The 16,097-nt window shown below is 46.6% G+C and overlaps 1 protein-coding gene across 2 annotated transcripts in view; it reads left to right on the top strand.

Moving 5' to 3' along the window:
- Positions 1 to 16,097, top strand: part of SH3RF3 (SH3 domain containing ring finger 3) — a 205,045-nt gene that overhangs the window by 168,140 nt on the left and 20,808 nt on the right. For both annotated transcript variants that reach the window (XM_060273399.1, XM_035114298.2), the window contains 3 exons: positions 6,972 to 7,142; positions 9,598 to 9,845; positions 12,461 to 12,795. In XM_060273399.1, coding sequence (XP_060129382.1) covers positions 6,972 to 7,142; positions 9,598 to 9,845; positions 12,461 to 12,795 — 754 coding nt within the window. The remainder of the gene's footprint in view (positions 1 to 6,971; positions 7,143 to 9,597; positions 9,846 to 12,460; positions 12,796 to 16,097) is intronic.

Here is a 16,097-nt window from a genome sequence, read left to right as displayed (position 1 = left end):
GACTCCACCGTGGGAGCAGGGCCAGGGCGGGGGAGTGCTAGAGTCCTGTCTAGTCAAGTTTTGTGGGATCAATTTCAATCTGTTACCTCCGAGGATGTGGACAGGCTGCTTGGACGAGTGAAACCAACCACCTGTCTCCTTGATCCTTGCCCATCCTGGCTTATAAAAGCTAGCCGGGAAGGGCTGGGCGATGGGCTTCGCGGGTTGGTAAATGCTTCTCTCCATGAGGGAGCCTTCCCAGACCCGCTGAAAGAGGCGGTTATTAAACCGCTTCTTAAAAAACCATCTTTAGATCCGGCCAATATGGCCAACTATCGCCCAGTCTCAAATCTTCCATTCTTGGGCAAGGTGATTGAGCGAGTGGTTGCTGGACAACTCCAGGCACGCCTGGAAGAAGCGGACCATTTGGATCCCTTCCAGTCAGGATTCAGGCCTCATCATGGGACTGAAACTGCCTTGGTCGCACTGGTCGATGATCTCCGGCGGGCTAGGGACAAAGGTAAGAGCTGTTTCCTTGTTCTGCTGGATCTCTCAGCGGCTTTTGACACCATCGACCATAACATCCTTCTGGACCGTCTAGAGGGCTTGGGAGCTGGGGGCACTGTCATGCAGTGGTTCTGCTCCTTCCTCCTGGGCCGTGTTCAGAAAGTGGTGGGGGGGATGAGTGTTCAGACCCCTGGGCTCTCACTTGTGGGGTGCCTCAGGGTTCTGTCCTCTCCCCCATGCTTTTTAACATCTATATGCAGCCGCTGGGAGAGATCATCAGGGGGTTTGGGCTGGGTGTCCGTCAGTATGCTGATGATACCCAGCTCTACCTCTCTTTTAAATCAGAACCAGTGAAGGCGGTGAAGGTCCTGTGTGAGTGCTTGGAGGTGGTTGGAGGATGGATGGCGGCTAACAGATTGAGACTGAATCCTGACAAGACTGAAGTACTGTTTGTGGGGGACAGGAGGCGGGCGGGTGTGGAGGACTCCCTGGTCCTGAATGGGGTAACTGTGCCCCTGAAAGACCAGGTGCGCAGCCTGGGAGTCATTTTAGACTCACAGCTGTCCATGGAGGCACAGGTCAACTCTGTGTCCAAGGCAGCTGTTTATCAGCTCCATCTGGTACACAGGCTGAGTCCCTATCTGCCCACTGACTGTCTCTCCAGAGTGGTGCATGCTCTAGTTATCTCTCGCTTGGACTACTGCAATGCGCTCTACGTGGGGCTACCTTTGAAGGTGACCCGGAAACTACAACTAATCCAGAATGCGGCAGCTAGACTGGTGACTGGGAGCGGCCGCCGAGACCACATAACACCGGTCCTGAAAGACCTACATTGGCTCCCAGTACGTTTCTGAGCACAATTCAAAGTGTTGGTGTTGACCTTTAAAGCCCTAAACGGCCTCGGTCCGGTATACCTGAAGGAGCGTCTCCACCCCCATCGTTCTGCCCGGACACTGAGGTCCAGCTCCGAGGGCCTTCTGGCGGTTCCCTCACTACGAGAAGCCAAGTTACAGGGAACCAGGCAGAGGGCCTTCTCGGTAGTGGCACCCACCCTGTGGAATGCCCTCCCACTAGAGGTCAAAGAGAACAACAATTACCAGACCTTTAGAAGGCATCTCAAGGCAGCCCTGTTTAGGGAAGCTTTTAATGTGTGATGGATTTCTGTATTTTAATGTTTGATGGATTTCTGTATTTTAGAATTTCTGTTTTTTTGGAAGCCGCCCAGAGTGGCTGGGGGAACCCGCCCAGATGGGCGGGGTATAAATAAATTATTATTATTATTATTATTATTATTATTATTATTATTATTATTATTATTATTATAACAGTTCTTCGGGGGGGGTTGCCAAGTAAAGCAAAGTACAATAATAAGAGAGGCTCGCCCCCCCCTTTCCGTTCCGTTCCAACATACCAACATAGATATTAATCCTTCTTCCACTCAGTCTTTTTTGGCACCTCAGTGGCTGGATTAATTAGCAGAGTAATTCGCTCACAGAGCCAGCGTCCAGAAGAGCCAGCCTCTCTTGGGGGCTTTCCATCCAATGCCCCCCCAGCCCCTCCTTCCTTCCGAATTTGGGGCTGGGTTGTTGGGCATCCACTGATGAGACTGTGTCTTCCCGTACCCCCAGGAAGATTTTGGGAGGCTGATTACTCCCATCTCAGCCTCTAATTACCCCATGGGAGCTGGAGCGATGGAATTTTCAGCCATCTTCTGTGGTGCCTCAATCGGAAGTGCACTAAAGATACGCAACACATTTTGTCTCTCATTGTTTGCCATCTGAAATAATAACTCTGCAACGGGGAACACTTCTCATGTAGTTATCATTGTCTTGAACATAACCCAGCCTTCTGCCAGAGCTGAGAAATGAACAGGGAAAGGCCAGGTCACCTTCTTTATATAGCCCATTTTTAGCTTCCAAGATATTTATTACAGATGTATGAATCATTGCATAGCAGGCTGAGTGGCTATCAGCTGCAGAAATCTGCTCCTGCAAATTAAACCATTACATTCCGGTACAATTGAACACCTGAGACCATCTTTGTTAGGACGCACAGTTTCTAGAATGAAAAAAAAAACACCCAGTTGTGCACTGTAGAAAAAGAAAAATGAAGACATAGCATTAACATCATTTGGGCAAAAAGCTTCAGCTTAGGGAATAGATGATTCAGGTTGATTAACTATTACTTAGAACAGGCATCCCCAAACTGCGGCCCTCCAGATGTTTTGGCCTACAACTCCCATGATCCCTAGCTAACAGGACCAGTGGTCGGGGAAGATGGGAATTGTAGTCCAAAACATCTGGAGGGCCAAAGTTTGGAGATGCCTGACTAAGAAGAAGAAGAAGAAGAAGAAGAAGAAGAAGAAGAAGAAGAAGAAGAAGAAGAAGAGGTTGACTTTATCAGAGATAAGACTTTAAATGTCTTTAAATAAATCTCATAATGGATGTGTTTTTATATTTGTATGTATTTCACATAGGTTATACTGCTGAAACAGAAACCCAAGTGTGGGCCCGATGTATATTTCCAAAAATAAATCTGAATTTAATAATCTGCTTTGCCCAAAGGAGAAATTCAGGAAACTAAATTACCCTGCTTTTAACTTCCCTTTTCAATGACGGCACAACATCTTTAGTATGTCCATAATCAGGAACATAGGAAGCTGCCTTATACTGAGCCAAGCCATTGACCCATCCAGCTGAGCATAATAATAATAATAATATCCCGCCCATCTGGCTGGGTTTCCCCAGCCACTCTGGGTGGTTCCCAATAGAATATTAAAAACACGATAAAACATCAAACATTAAGAACTTCCCTAAACAGAGCTGCCTTCAGATGTCTTCTAAAAGTCAGAAAGTTGTTTATTTCCTTGACATCTGATGGGAGGGCGTTCCACAGGACGGGCACCACTACTGAGAAGGTCCTCTGGCTGGTTCCCTGTAACCTCACTTCTCACAGTGAGGGAACCACCAGAAAGCTCTCAGAGCTGGACCTCAGTGTCCGTGCTGAACGACGGGGGTGGAGACGCTCCTTCAGGTATACTGGGCCGAGGCCGTTTAGGGCTTTAAAGGTCAGCACCTACACTTTGAATTGTGCTACACCAGTGTTTCCCAAACCCAAGTTTGATCCGGTTTTAGACTACAACTCCCATCATCCTTAGTTAGGTGGACCAGTGGTCAGGGATGATGAGAATTGTAGTCCAAAAACAGCTGGAGACCCAGGTTTGGGAAACACTGTTCCACACTGACTGGCAGCGTAGGAATTTTAAACAGGGGTCTCTGTTTCCCAGCCCTACCTGGAGATGCATTCAGACATAGGCCATCTTCAGGTGTCACACTTAACTGTTATTGCTTAGCCCCCTGTGAATGAGCTGCAATGAACCTTTGATCAGTGCGCTCTGCTCTCCTCCTCCCATGCAATTGCTCTTGCGCCCAGAGGTTAGATCATTTCATCTGAGCCAGCATGATAAACATTAACTGGTTTGTTTGAAGCAAGGCTATTTGATGAAACCATGGCTTATGATGAACATTGCACAAAGCTGTGTTTCAGCATGACTTCTGAATGCAGCCTTAATGTATTTGTATAAGAAGAGAACTACGTCTATCTGTTGGAACATAGGAATCTGCCTTATAGTCAGGCGATAGGTTCATCCTATTGCCCACGCAGACTGGCAGTGGCTTACCAGGGTTTCATATGACGGGTCCACCCACGACCAAGGATTGAACCTGGGACCTTTTGCCTGCAAAGCAGATGTTCTAAGACCTAAGCTTCAGCTTTCGTAGTAATTCGCTGTGGTGGTGAAACCACATCGATGGGCAAGGAAACACCACTCCAGATAAGATAATTGGATAGTAACAGTTGTACAGTTAATGGTGTAATTGTACAAATCATAGAATTGTAGATGTGTTTCAGTTTGCAGCATAAGCAGTTAATTCCCCATCTTTCATATCTCTCTCTCTCTCTCTCTCTCTCTCTCTCTCTCTCTATATATATATATATATATATATGGCAGGTCCTCTGTTCATTTTAGCAGCCAGCTGCCTACGGTGTTTCACTTGACCAAGTTATAGAATATTTTATATAGAGAGGGGAAAGAAAAATAAGCACCTTCATGCTCTTTGTGGCCGGGAGCCAGGCTTCACTTCAAAGCAATTGTGTCTCAAACTGATAATAGACCTACAGAGATGACATTAACCATAGCACCATGAATTCAACATTATAAATTCAGTCACAGTTGAGTCCCTCAGGCCCAAAGTTAAATCTGGAAATTCTGGCAGGCAACTTTTAGTGCTGAATATTGTAGATTAAAACTGTGTCAGTTAACTAGATCCAGCCCACCGTGCTGTGAAATGTCATCTTATTGCCGCTTTGAAGGTGCTAGGGTGGTATTTCCTCTCTCTCTCTCTTTTTATAGTTTATCTCAGCCTCAAAGTGTATGCTAGTGGGTGATGAAAAACAGTCATGTCCAGAGACTTCGTAGCTGGATAACACCGTTAATCTCAATACTATGCCAAGAGCATGCTCCTAGGAAATGGAAATACATTTTTTTTTCCTTATCTAGGTCATTTCTGCGCAAGAATGGCTTTTCCATGCTTTTTCACAACAGGTGTCAGCGGGGCTCCCTTCCACCTCCATCCAGCAAACAGATCCACGCATAAGGGTTGGGTCAACTTTTGCAAAGGTGGTTTTTTAGAAATGTTGGTACAGCCATCTTTGCTAAAAACAGGGATGGGGAACCTGCAGGCTTCCAGATATTGTTAGATGACAAATCCCATAATAGCATAGGCCATGGTGACTAGGGCTGGTGGGAGTTAGTGCCTTGCAACATCTGGGCAGCCACAGTTTCCCTATCCATGATTAAAAGTGTCAATCACACTGATGGTCAATAGACAGACAAGACTGGGTAGGGATATGAACCCAGTAGCAAATCTTATTGAAGGTGCTGAAAGCAAAGCAGCTGAAACTGGTCAATCAACAACATAAATCGGGTAACTTGCAGCCTCATCTAATTCAAGGTTTATTATATATGGCATTGCAAGTCTTTGTTCAGGCAAAAACAGTTAAATTGTCATTGTGTGGAAGACCACAGCCACTTGGTTCTTATATAGCGGAGAGATAATATTGTCATAGTGCCTAACCGCCACAGCAAGGTGCTAGGACCATGGCTAGGGATTGTACATTTGCTCTTCTGGTTTCAGTGCAAGTTCCATTGGGCGGCTTGGTACCCGTTCTGTACCCTCTTCCAACCTCTCGACCTGCTCAAAGAAGCCCTTTAAACACCCCTTCTGTGCCACATTTGGTCTTTCCCCCCCAGTGACTTAGTAGCTGCAGCTGCTGGTTTGCCTGCGTAAAGGTCAAGGCAGATTCCCAGTTTGTCCCTTTCTAGTGCCACTGGCCAGTTGCAGATGCTGTAGTGTTAATATCTATGTCTGGTGTGTGCATGTCGCCCAGGAGTGGCAGAGAGCATGGCCCATGTTAGAGTGGTCCATTGCACATGTATGGGCAATGAGGGTGGCTGTAGTGCTTTCGCATGTTTACCATCAAATAAACACACAAAAGATCTGGGCATTCCATACTGCAAGCACATGGTAAATTGAGCCCTAAAGTGCACCTAGAGGACTTGTTAGAAAAATGTAAGTGTCCTAATAATTACTGCCATTTTTATTTCCTGACTGCAAAACAGTGCAAAAGAATTCGTGGCACCGTAAAGGAAAAGGATAAAGAAAGAAAGCGGGATTTATTTTTCAAATTACATTTCCTGGAAAACAGAAGTTTTAAAAGCCATGCATCATATTTATTGGATGCAGTCTATCGTCAGAAGTAGTTCAGTGTTTCTTTTTTCATCTGTTCTGGGACTGAACTCCCCCTACTACTGTTACTCCTATTGCTAGAAAAATCCACACGGGGTTTAGTAGAAAAGGGCAGTCTTGTGCAATGCAACAAATGTTCAGAACATTTTAAGGAGCATTTTCATAGCTTATAAACAGGGGAAATTGGGAATTGTTTTCTTTATTAATTATTTCTAGTAATTATTTTGTGGCATTTCTGGATTATTGCAGCATTTTAATAATAGAACCTTAGAGTTGGAAGGTACTCAATGGTCATCTAGTCCAGCCCCCTGCCATGAGTTCAGATTCATTGTTCCTTTTCATCTCAGTCTGTCACATCCAGCTAAGATTGAGACTGTCCTTTTGACACCAGTGGAAGTTATTTACAACTGACGTTAAGTCCAGTTATTATTAGTGAGGCCTAGGGTGCCATGCCTAATTTTACCGGGATGGTGCCATTTAGTATTCTTGCTTTTTAGCTGGAATAATTTGCCATTCTTTACACTTTCAGTAACTCCCTCTTACCTATGTATTTAGGAAGCATCATTTCTGACAAACAGAGCTTTCTGATTGGGGAGAACTGAGATGCAGCCTGAATCAGGTCACATGTGTGTGTTTCAACTTCATACCTTCCCTATTTATGTCATTCCTTTCTTACAGCTACTTGGCATTATATGCATACAAGCCCCAGAAGACGGATGAACTGGAACTACGCAAGGGTGAAATGTATCGCGTTATTGAGAAGTGTCAGGATGGCTGGTTCAAAGGGACGTCTTTGAGAAACGGCATGTGTGGAGTCTTTCCAGGCAACTACGTAACTCCTGTTTCGAGGTGAGGAACAGTGGAAAGATCGGCACTGAGCAACCAAACATATACTGAGCAATGTTAGCATACGAATATATTTCTTTTCAGATTGCACTGGGTTTTCCTAAAATAGAGAGAAAGAGAGAGAAGCCATGGTGTATATCACTCTGCTATCCGTCATACTTTATGTATGTGTCAGAGACTCTAGATTGTTGTTTACACTCAGGATAGATAGCACTTGACTAAAGGGTTTATTGGTCTTACTCAGTGACACAGTTTAGAGGTAACATTCCTGGTCCAACAAGCCATGCTTTATTCAAGTGGGAATGAGCTCAGGTGCTTCCTTCTCTATATCTCTGCCTATAGAATTGTAGAGTTGGAAAGGAGCCTAAGGGTCATTCTGCTCCAACCCCCTGCAATGCAAGAACCTCAACTAAAGCTCCCATGGCAGATGGCCATCCAACTCTGCTTAAAAACTGCCGGGGGAGTCTGTTTCACTGTCTAACAGGTCTAAGTGAGAGTTCTTCCTGATGTTTAGTCAGAATCTCCTTTCTTGTAACTTGAATCCCCCCGGAGTAAGAGAAAACAAGCTTGCTCTATCTTCCATGTGACAGCCCTTTAGATATTTGAAGATGGCTCTCATATCTCTTAACAGTCTCCTCTTTCCCAGGCTAAACATACCCAACTCCCTCAATCATTCCTCATAAGGCTTCCATAAGGTTTCCAGACTCTTGATCATCTTGGTTGCCCTCCTCTGCACACAACCCAGCTTGCCAATGTCCTTCTTAAATTGTGGCACTCAGAACCAGGGCAGTCTGGAGCAGGTCGGGCGCCCTGCCGCTGAGGCGCGGAGATCGCTCCGGCGTCCCCACCCTCGCAGCGGCATGCCTGGCTTCCGCGCAGCTTTGCCGCGCAGCGCCCCACCTCCCAGCCCACCCACCGGGACCTTACCTAGAGCTGGCCCTGCTCAGAACTCGCCACAGGATTCCATGTGTGGTCTGACCAAGGCACAATAGAGTGGTACTATTACTTTCCTTGATGTGGACACTATACTTCTGTTGATGTAGCCTAGAATAGCATTAGCTTTTTTTGCTGCTTCATCACACTGTTGACTCATATTAAACTTGTGGCCTACTAAGACCCCTAGGTCCTTTTCACATGTACTACTGGCAAGCCAGGTGTATCTTCAGAGATACTTCCTGCTTTGTTAAACCAATTTCCAGTGACATCTGAACTGGAAACTTATACTTTAAGCACTCTCTAGAAACCAGAATTGCAAACAATTTAAATCTCAACAAGGCAGTGTAATATATCTTTGTGATATTTATCTCAATGATACTGTTTAAGCTAAGGTGCTGGAGTTAATTTTTCTCCCCCTTTTTTTCTTCACCTGGCTGGTTTTGAGCAACCAGGTAAAGAAGATTCTGATATTTAAATCATGATAAATTAAACTACCAAAAAAAGGGATTGATTTAAATCTTTGACCTAAGTTTCCAGCTATCTAATTCATATATTTACAGAACAAGCATGCATATTAGTTGTTACAACAATTTAAATGTATCTATTTGCAATTAAGCAGGGGCCTTATGTTACCCAGGAGAATAATCTAAGACCAATGGTCATAAAGACAGCGTTCCTTTTGAACTGCAAAAATTATTTCTGCTTAAGGGAGCAATTGTGAGATTAAGGATTTCTGTTTGGGTCTTTCTGCTGCATGTATAAAGACCCTAAGGAAGATAAATTACTGGAAGACTATAAGGTTGCAGTGCAGTGCAGAGTTAGGTGTGCCTAACACTCATTGAATTCAATTTGTTAGCTGCTGCTGGTTTTTCACATGTTGTGCCTTTTGCATTACATTTTGCTCCCGAAGCTACAGTCTCTCAGTGCGCTTACCCTGTAAAATTTACAGACCCAACGACCTTCATTCCATCATAATTTCTGTAGCATGCAGTCATTCAGACTTCTTTGCAGTCCTTGGTGACAAACGTAGCCAAGCAAAGAGGCATGCCTACCCAGAGGTACTCAGGTTAGTCGATTAAAATTAATGATCCAAATACTGCTTTAGCTTCTGGGATGAAAAATTTCGTAGACAAAATGGCCTGAAGTTAACTCTTTCCTCCAAATATTCTTGCACCAGTCTTGCATTACATTATTATTATTACTCCATTACATTGTTGTGTTTTTGTGGCTGCATCACATTAATAAAATAATAATTAATAATAATAATAATAATAATTAATCTGCAGCAACCTGCAGGCTTTGCATAGGTGCATGAACTCTAGATTTCACCAGAGAAACCTAGCACTGGGCCAGGGAAACCTATTGAGAGGTGCAACTGAGTGCCTTTGCTGCAGAGCAGGCCAACAAGGCTATCCCTCGGGAAACGATGATAAGAATATGCCTTTGATGTCTTCTTGTGTGCCTGTACAGAGCATTTGCTTTCGGCTTCCTCTCTCTATCTCTCATCTCTTTTTCTCTCTAGGGTTCCTGCCGGAGCTGGTCAGCCGAGGACTTTGGCAGGAGGGTCTCCCACAGCCAAAGGCTCTCCGGGAGCTGTCCACCCAGGAAGCCCGGCTCTTACAAACACCGCTGCTGTTGTCAGGCCAGCTGTTCCAATCACTGCTCCGCCCACTCAGCCCCAGCTGCCAACAGCCTCTCCGCAGATGAATAATTGCTTGAGGTATTCCTCTCAGCAGACAGGCATCCAGCCCCGCAGTTCTGTACAAATGGGTACGTATAGGTCCTTCATGTGTCCGAACAATCCATATTCCCCAAATCTGATATTCTGTCTCAGATGCACAAGCCCCGGGAAGCCTTTTGTCTCTGTAGGTTTCCTCTGAAAATATTCTGCTCTATTTGAAGCCCAGCATGCAATAAGGAAAGGTTTTTATGGGCCTTGTAGTGTTTAGGGTAGTATTTATTGATTGCTGGGAACTGCATTTTGTTTATCAGGTTGTCCACTTGCCACAGCTGAAATCAATTACAGTGCTTACAAATATTTACACAAATACATTTTGGGGCATAAAACACTCTGCATGCTGAGAAGGTTAATGCTTCTAAATCCACTTGACAAGCAGTGCATGACTTAACATTTTAAAAAACATTTTATTAGGCTCTGAAAAATGAAATGTATTTATTATTATGCAAGGCAAACACGAGCGATAAATCTGAGGTCTTGGAATACAGCTACCTTTTATTGAAAATAAAATGTAAACAGAATACATGCATTCTGAAATGTACCTTTTCCCAGATGGATTTCTTGATTCAAATAATAATTACCTGCGTACAGATTCATTCTGCTTTTAACATTGACTATAATGCATAGTAAATTATAAAAAAAGTTAATTATGTATCCCTGTGGCAACTTAGAGCCATTTCAGAAATACTTCCTGAGGCTGACAGATTGCCTCCTCATCCTGCAGAGCTATCTAATTTGTCCCGAGAATTTTTTTATTTAAAAACAGCAACACTCAACACCTGGCAACGGTGCCACAGTGTAGATTTGGGAGGTTAAATGACTGCCTCAATGCCAGGTCGAGCAGCTTGTGCTATCTCTGAATTTTCAGGGAAATTAGTAGACTACAGAGATCTTGTTCTGAGCAGAACAAATAAGAAATTGATATAAGCTGTGCTATTTCTCAGAGAAGCAAAAGAGTGAGAAAATAACTTAATTCCTTAGAAAAGTAAGGACGAGGTGCCGCATGATATTTTGATGTTGCTCTTTGGTTCCCATCTTCTGCACCAGGGATAGCTAATGTAGTGCCCTCCAGACATTGCAGGCTACAATTCTCATTGACCTTTGAGAGTTGGAGTCCATAACATCTGGAGGGCACCATAGTGGCTTCCTGGTTATGCACCGTTACCTGAGCCCCATTGAACATAGTGGGGCTTGTTTCTGAGTAGCTACGCGAACATATGATTGCACTGTTGAATATAAGAAGCGGTATTGCTTGGACAGCGTTTGAGCCTGAATTTGGAGTTTGATGTTGAGTCCTCAATAACCTCTTTATCTTTGTTATTCTGAGATAGCTTGTTACTCCCTTGCGATAAACAACTTCTTGTGGTTGATAGTTCTGTTTGTATGAAGGGTAAATACTGGGAGAAGAATCTTCAGTATGGTTTTTAAAACTACTCCCCAATACAGTGGCAGACATTGGCCCCCTCAAATTTCAGCTTTTTGAGACTCTAAAATTAGACGCCCCCTTCTTATTATCACCCCCTGTAGGGGTTGCGCCCGGTGCGATCAGAACTTGTCGCGCTACCCTAAAAGTCTCCTCTGCCCAATAATATCTATAATGGCAAATATATAATGCTAGGGACCACAGCTCAGTAGTAGAGCAGCTGCTTTTCATGCAGAATGTCCCACGTTCAATCCCTGGCATCTCCAGTTAAAAGGTTCAGATTATAGTATAGTATAATAATAGCAAATAATGGAAAGACTCAGAGACCTGTGGCCAATAAGTGCAGAAAATACACAGGTAGGTGGATGAGTAATCTGAACTTAATAATTAGGTAGCTTTCCTATGTTCAAATGCAAGTAAATCTGCGTGATTTTAAATGTGATATCCTTTTTTCTTTTTCTGCCTTTGTAGTAGGCAAGTCTTGTTGAAACGAATGCCAACCTGATCCTAAAAGTATTTGTTTGGAATAAAATGTACTTCTGAGATGAGTCGGTGGCCTTGCAACAATTTTTTTTAAAAAAAAATACTATGCGCACCACATTAGGAATTACTTTCAGTACAATTTATTCCAGTGCTTTAATACAGTGGAACCTCTACTCACAACCACAGTCCGTTCCAGAGGCCCGTCCTTATGGCGAAACGGGTCTCTGGTAGAGGCACCGTTGTGTGCAGGTGCATTCGGCGGCAGCCAGCTTCTGTGCATGCGCAAATTGCGGCAAACCCAGTATATACTTCCAGGTTTGCCGCGGTCATGACTTGGAACAGGCCTAAGTAGAGCAGGATGTAAGTAGAGGTTCTACTGTGTGTATCAGTCCACACACTGGACAGGTTTGGAATGCTGGCATGATCCAGACCACTTTACAACCTTTAAAAGTGACTACAGTCATATTTGGATCCCACCGCAAACCTGGAAGTGAGTGTTGCGAACGTTCTTTGCAACCCGAACGTCCAGTGGGGTTTCCGCAGCTTCTGATTGGCTGCAGGAGCTTCCTGCAGCCAACCAGAAGCTGCGCTTTGGTTTGCAAACGTTTTGGAAGTCGAACAGACTTTGGGAATGGATTCCATTTGACTTCCAAGGTACAACTGTACTATATGGCCCTTCCTATTTTTGACCGTGTTTAGTGCCAGTCAAGTTATTTCTTTACTGTTCCTTTTTCTTTCCAGTTGTCCACCCTTCTGTGCAGGCACAGGACCGGCCCACAGCTACAGTCTCACCACTAAGAACCCAGAACTCCCCATCCCGCCTCCCAAGCACTGTGGTCAGGCCACACTCTGTGGTTTCCCCGCAACACATCCACCACTCCCCTGTGCACATCATCCCTGGAGCACAGTGTGCCAGGCCCATGATTCCCCTCACATCGGCGGCGGCAGCGATTACTCCTCCCAACGTCACTGCAGTCAACCTGAATGGAGAAGCAGGAAACGGGCCCATCAGTAGCCTGGCGACTTGCAGTCCAACCAACACAGCCTGCAAAGCAGAAGAGAGGAAAAACGAAAAGGTAACAGACAGCTCTGGTGTAGCAGGAGCCCATCTTAACAATTCTAAGCACAGGGCCCACCGTATGATCCAGAATTACTGATGCTTATAGATATGATTGATAACCAGGATGGTTATCAATCATATTCTTATATCTATAAGAATGAGATGTCAGCAGCAGGGGAGTTATCATCAATATCCTCTTGTCTATCTAGCTATCCTCTTGTCCTTTGTCACTCTTGTTAAAATGGTACCTTTAATTACACATAGGATTGTATTACTATTACTTCTGTTAACTTTCAGACTATTTCAGGGTAGTAAGCTTCCCTTGCCATCATCTTTTTGTGGAGAAAATGGCAGCCCATCCAAAAGTCTTCTTGACCTTTTTTCAGTGGTTGAAAAGGGAGAGACCTTCCAGTCTGCAGGGTCATGTGTGAATTAGTGTAAACCGTTCTTAATTCTAAGCACCTATAGCCTAAAGCTGTTTGCACACTTGTTTCATTGATTCACTTTTGGAGCTGGCGATGGGTTAAGTGCCCAGCTGCGTGTGAGGTCCCCATCTGCTGCATTTCTTCTGGCAGTTGGCATGCTCTTTTGTCTAAACCCTCCACATCTGAAACAGCAGAGAAAGACCACCAGAGAAGTGTCACAGGTTCCATCACCATATGGCCAAGTTTGCCGGAAACTGCTTGCCTAGTTACATAGAAGATGTTATATACAGGGGTGCCTCGCTAGACGAAAATTTCGCTTAACGAAAGGATTTTCTGATCAGAGGTTGCCTCGCTATACAACGAGGTTTTCTATGGCCACCGCTTCATCTTGCAAGCATGGCCATAAAAACCTCCGATCAGAAAATCAGGGCATTCATCTAGCGAAAGGGGAACCAGCTGTAGCAAGGGAAGGAGGCAAAGGAAGATCAGCTGAGAGCTGTCAGCGCCTCTCAGCTGATCTTCCTTTGCCTTCTTTCCCAGCTGCAGCTGGTTCCCCTTTGTGTTCCGCTGGTCTCTGCCCCGGCAGAGACCAGTGGAACACAAAGAGGAACTAGCGGGGGAGGAACTAGGTGTCCGCCCGCTTGCCTTCACTGAGAAAGCCGGGCGCCTTCTCAGCGAAGGCAAGCGGGCGGTCTAGGTGTCCCCCGCTTGCCTTCGCCGAAGTTGCGCTCTGTGTCGGGGGAGGCAGGCGGGAGAAGGTGTTCCCCTGCGGCTGCCTCTCACACCACACCACCGGCACGGAGCGCAACTTCGGAGGTCTCTGAAGTTGCGCTCCGTGTCGGGGGAGGCAGGCGGGAGGCGGCGGCGGGAGAAGGTGTTCCCCCGACACCGCCTCTCGCCCCGCACCACCGGCACGGAGCACAACTTCGGAGGTCTCAGGAGGCAGCAGCGGGAGAAGGTCTTCCCCCGCCGCCGCTTCTCGCTGCGAAAAGCCGGCATGGGGCTTGGCGGCGGTGGGGGAAAGGCAGTGTGTGTGTGTGAAAGCGGAGGATCCTCCGCTCCCCACCCCACCGCCCGACAGAGCGCCCCCCGGAGCCGAAGTGCAGCGCTGTGGGGGCTTTTCGCCATTTGCCTTCCCCGAGCCAAGGGGGAGGCAAACTGCGAAAAGCCCCCGGCCACAACGCCGCACTTCGGCTCTGGCACTGGCTTGGCGGCGGTGGGGGAAAGGCGCAGGATCGTTCCTTCACCTTTCCCCCACCCCGCCCGACAGAGCCGGATCCGACGAAGCTTCGTCCAATCCGGCTCTGTTGTTGGCAGCAGCGGCGCTTGCTCTCTTGGCTCGGGGAAGCGCCTGCCTGCCTTCCCCGAGCCAAGAGAGCAAGCGCCGCCATCGCCACCAGTTCCCCCGGAGCCCATAGGAACGCATTAATTGACTTTTAATGCATTCCTATGGGAAACGGTGCCTCGCTAGACGAAATTTTCGTAGGACGAATTGAAAGTGGTGGTCCTTGGAAACAGAACTTGAGAACAGAACACTTAAAGGAGAGGTGTTTTTCTCCAAGCAAACTAGTTGCTGACCGGGAACCTTCATTTGCATCTGTAAGGCGTTAGATTGAGACTGAAGGGTAGAGGAATCCTGTGCATTATTCTGGCACGGAATATGCATTAAACCTTCTTTCTATCTGTCCCTCCACTCCCCCTCTCAATTTAATTAATGTGCAACACAGTTCAGATACATCACGCTGAATAGTTAAAGAGACGCAGCAATGATATCCTGCTAATTTCATGAGACCAATATATGTATATAATTCTGCCATGCTTTTCTAAACATCTGTTTGTCTGTTCCGTTTTTAGATTAGCTGTGATCATGGGCGTAGGCAGGAGGGGGCAATTGCCCCCCCCAGAAGCAGGGCCGCTGGCCAGGCTGCCCACCCGGTGCCGTCTCCCTTCTCCCTGGCTGGCTGTGGGGCGGGCGGAGGGAAAACCCCAGAGCCGCGCAAAGCGTTTGGCTGGCTTTCCCTCCGCCCGCCCCACAGCCAGCAAGGGAGAAGGGAGACGTCCCTTCTAGCTGGCTGGTTGTGGGGCGGGCGGAGGGAAAGCCAGCCAAACGCTTTGCGCGGCTCTGGGGTTTTCCCTCCCTCTGCCTCTGGGGCTTTCCCTCCGCCCGCCCCGGCAATCGCAGAGGGGATCGGAGCAGCCCAATTTCGGGCTGATCCTGGCGCCCCCTCGCCCCTGCCGATCGCGGAGGGGGAGGAGGGAGTCGGAGCAGCCCGATTTCGGGCTGATCCTGGCGCCCCCTCGCCCCTGCCGTTCGAGGAGGGGGTCGGAGCAGCCCGAAATCGGGCTGCTCCGATCCCCTCCTCCCCCTCCGCGATCGCCGGGGCAGGTGGAGGGAAAGCTGGCAAGGGAGAAGGGAGCTTTCCTTGCCCCGCTGTGGCCCCTCCCCCCGCCCCCCTAATTTTCATCCTGGCTACGCCCCTGGCTGTGATAGCACGATAGCCCCAAAAGCCGTATAACAGAAGAAAGTTTTGATTTACCTTGCTTGTAGCAGAGTACACCCTAGGTACCTAACACACCAACATGCTACTTGAAACTTCAGACTTTGCCTTTGACAAAAAAAATAACTTTCTTCTTTTCACTCGTTTTTAAAATATCTTGACCATAATGTAGCCCTAGCCCAGATATCCCCAAACTGCGGCCCTCCGAATGTTTTGGCCTACAACTCCCATGATCCCTAGCTAACGGGACCAGTGGTCAGGGAAGATGGGAATTGTAGTCCAAAACATCTGGAGGGCCAAAGTTTGGGGATGCCTGCCCTAGCCTCATTTTTAGTGGACAGTGTCTCCGAGTTGGCTAAAGTTTCACTGCTCACGTGGACTTAGTATGTACTCAT

The sequence above is a fragment of the Zootoca vivipara genome, chromosome 4 (assembly GCF_963506605.1).
Source record: "Zootoca vivipara chromosome 4, rZooViv1.1, whole genome shotgun sequence".
NCBI classification, from domain to species: domain Eukaryota; kingdom Metazoa; phylum Chordata; class Lepidosauria; order Squamata; family Lacertidae; genus Zootoca; species Zootoca vivipara.
The sequence above is the reverse complement of the archived record's forward strand: the minus strand, read 5'-3'. Positions and strand labels throughout refer to the sequence as shown.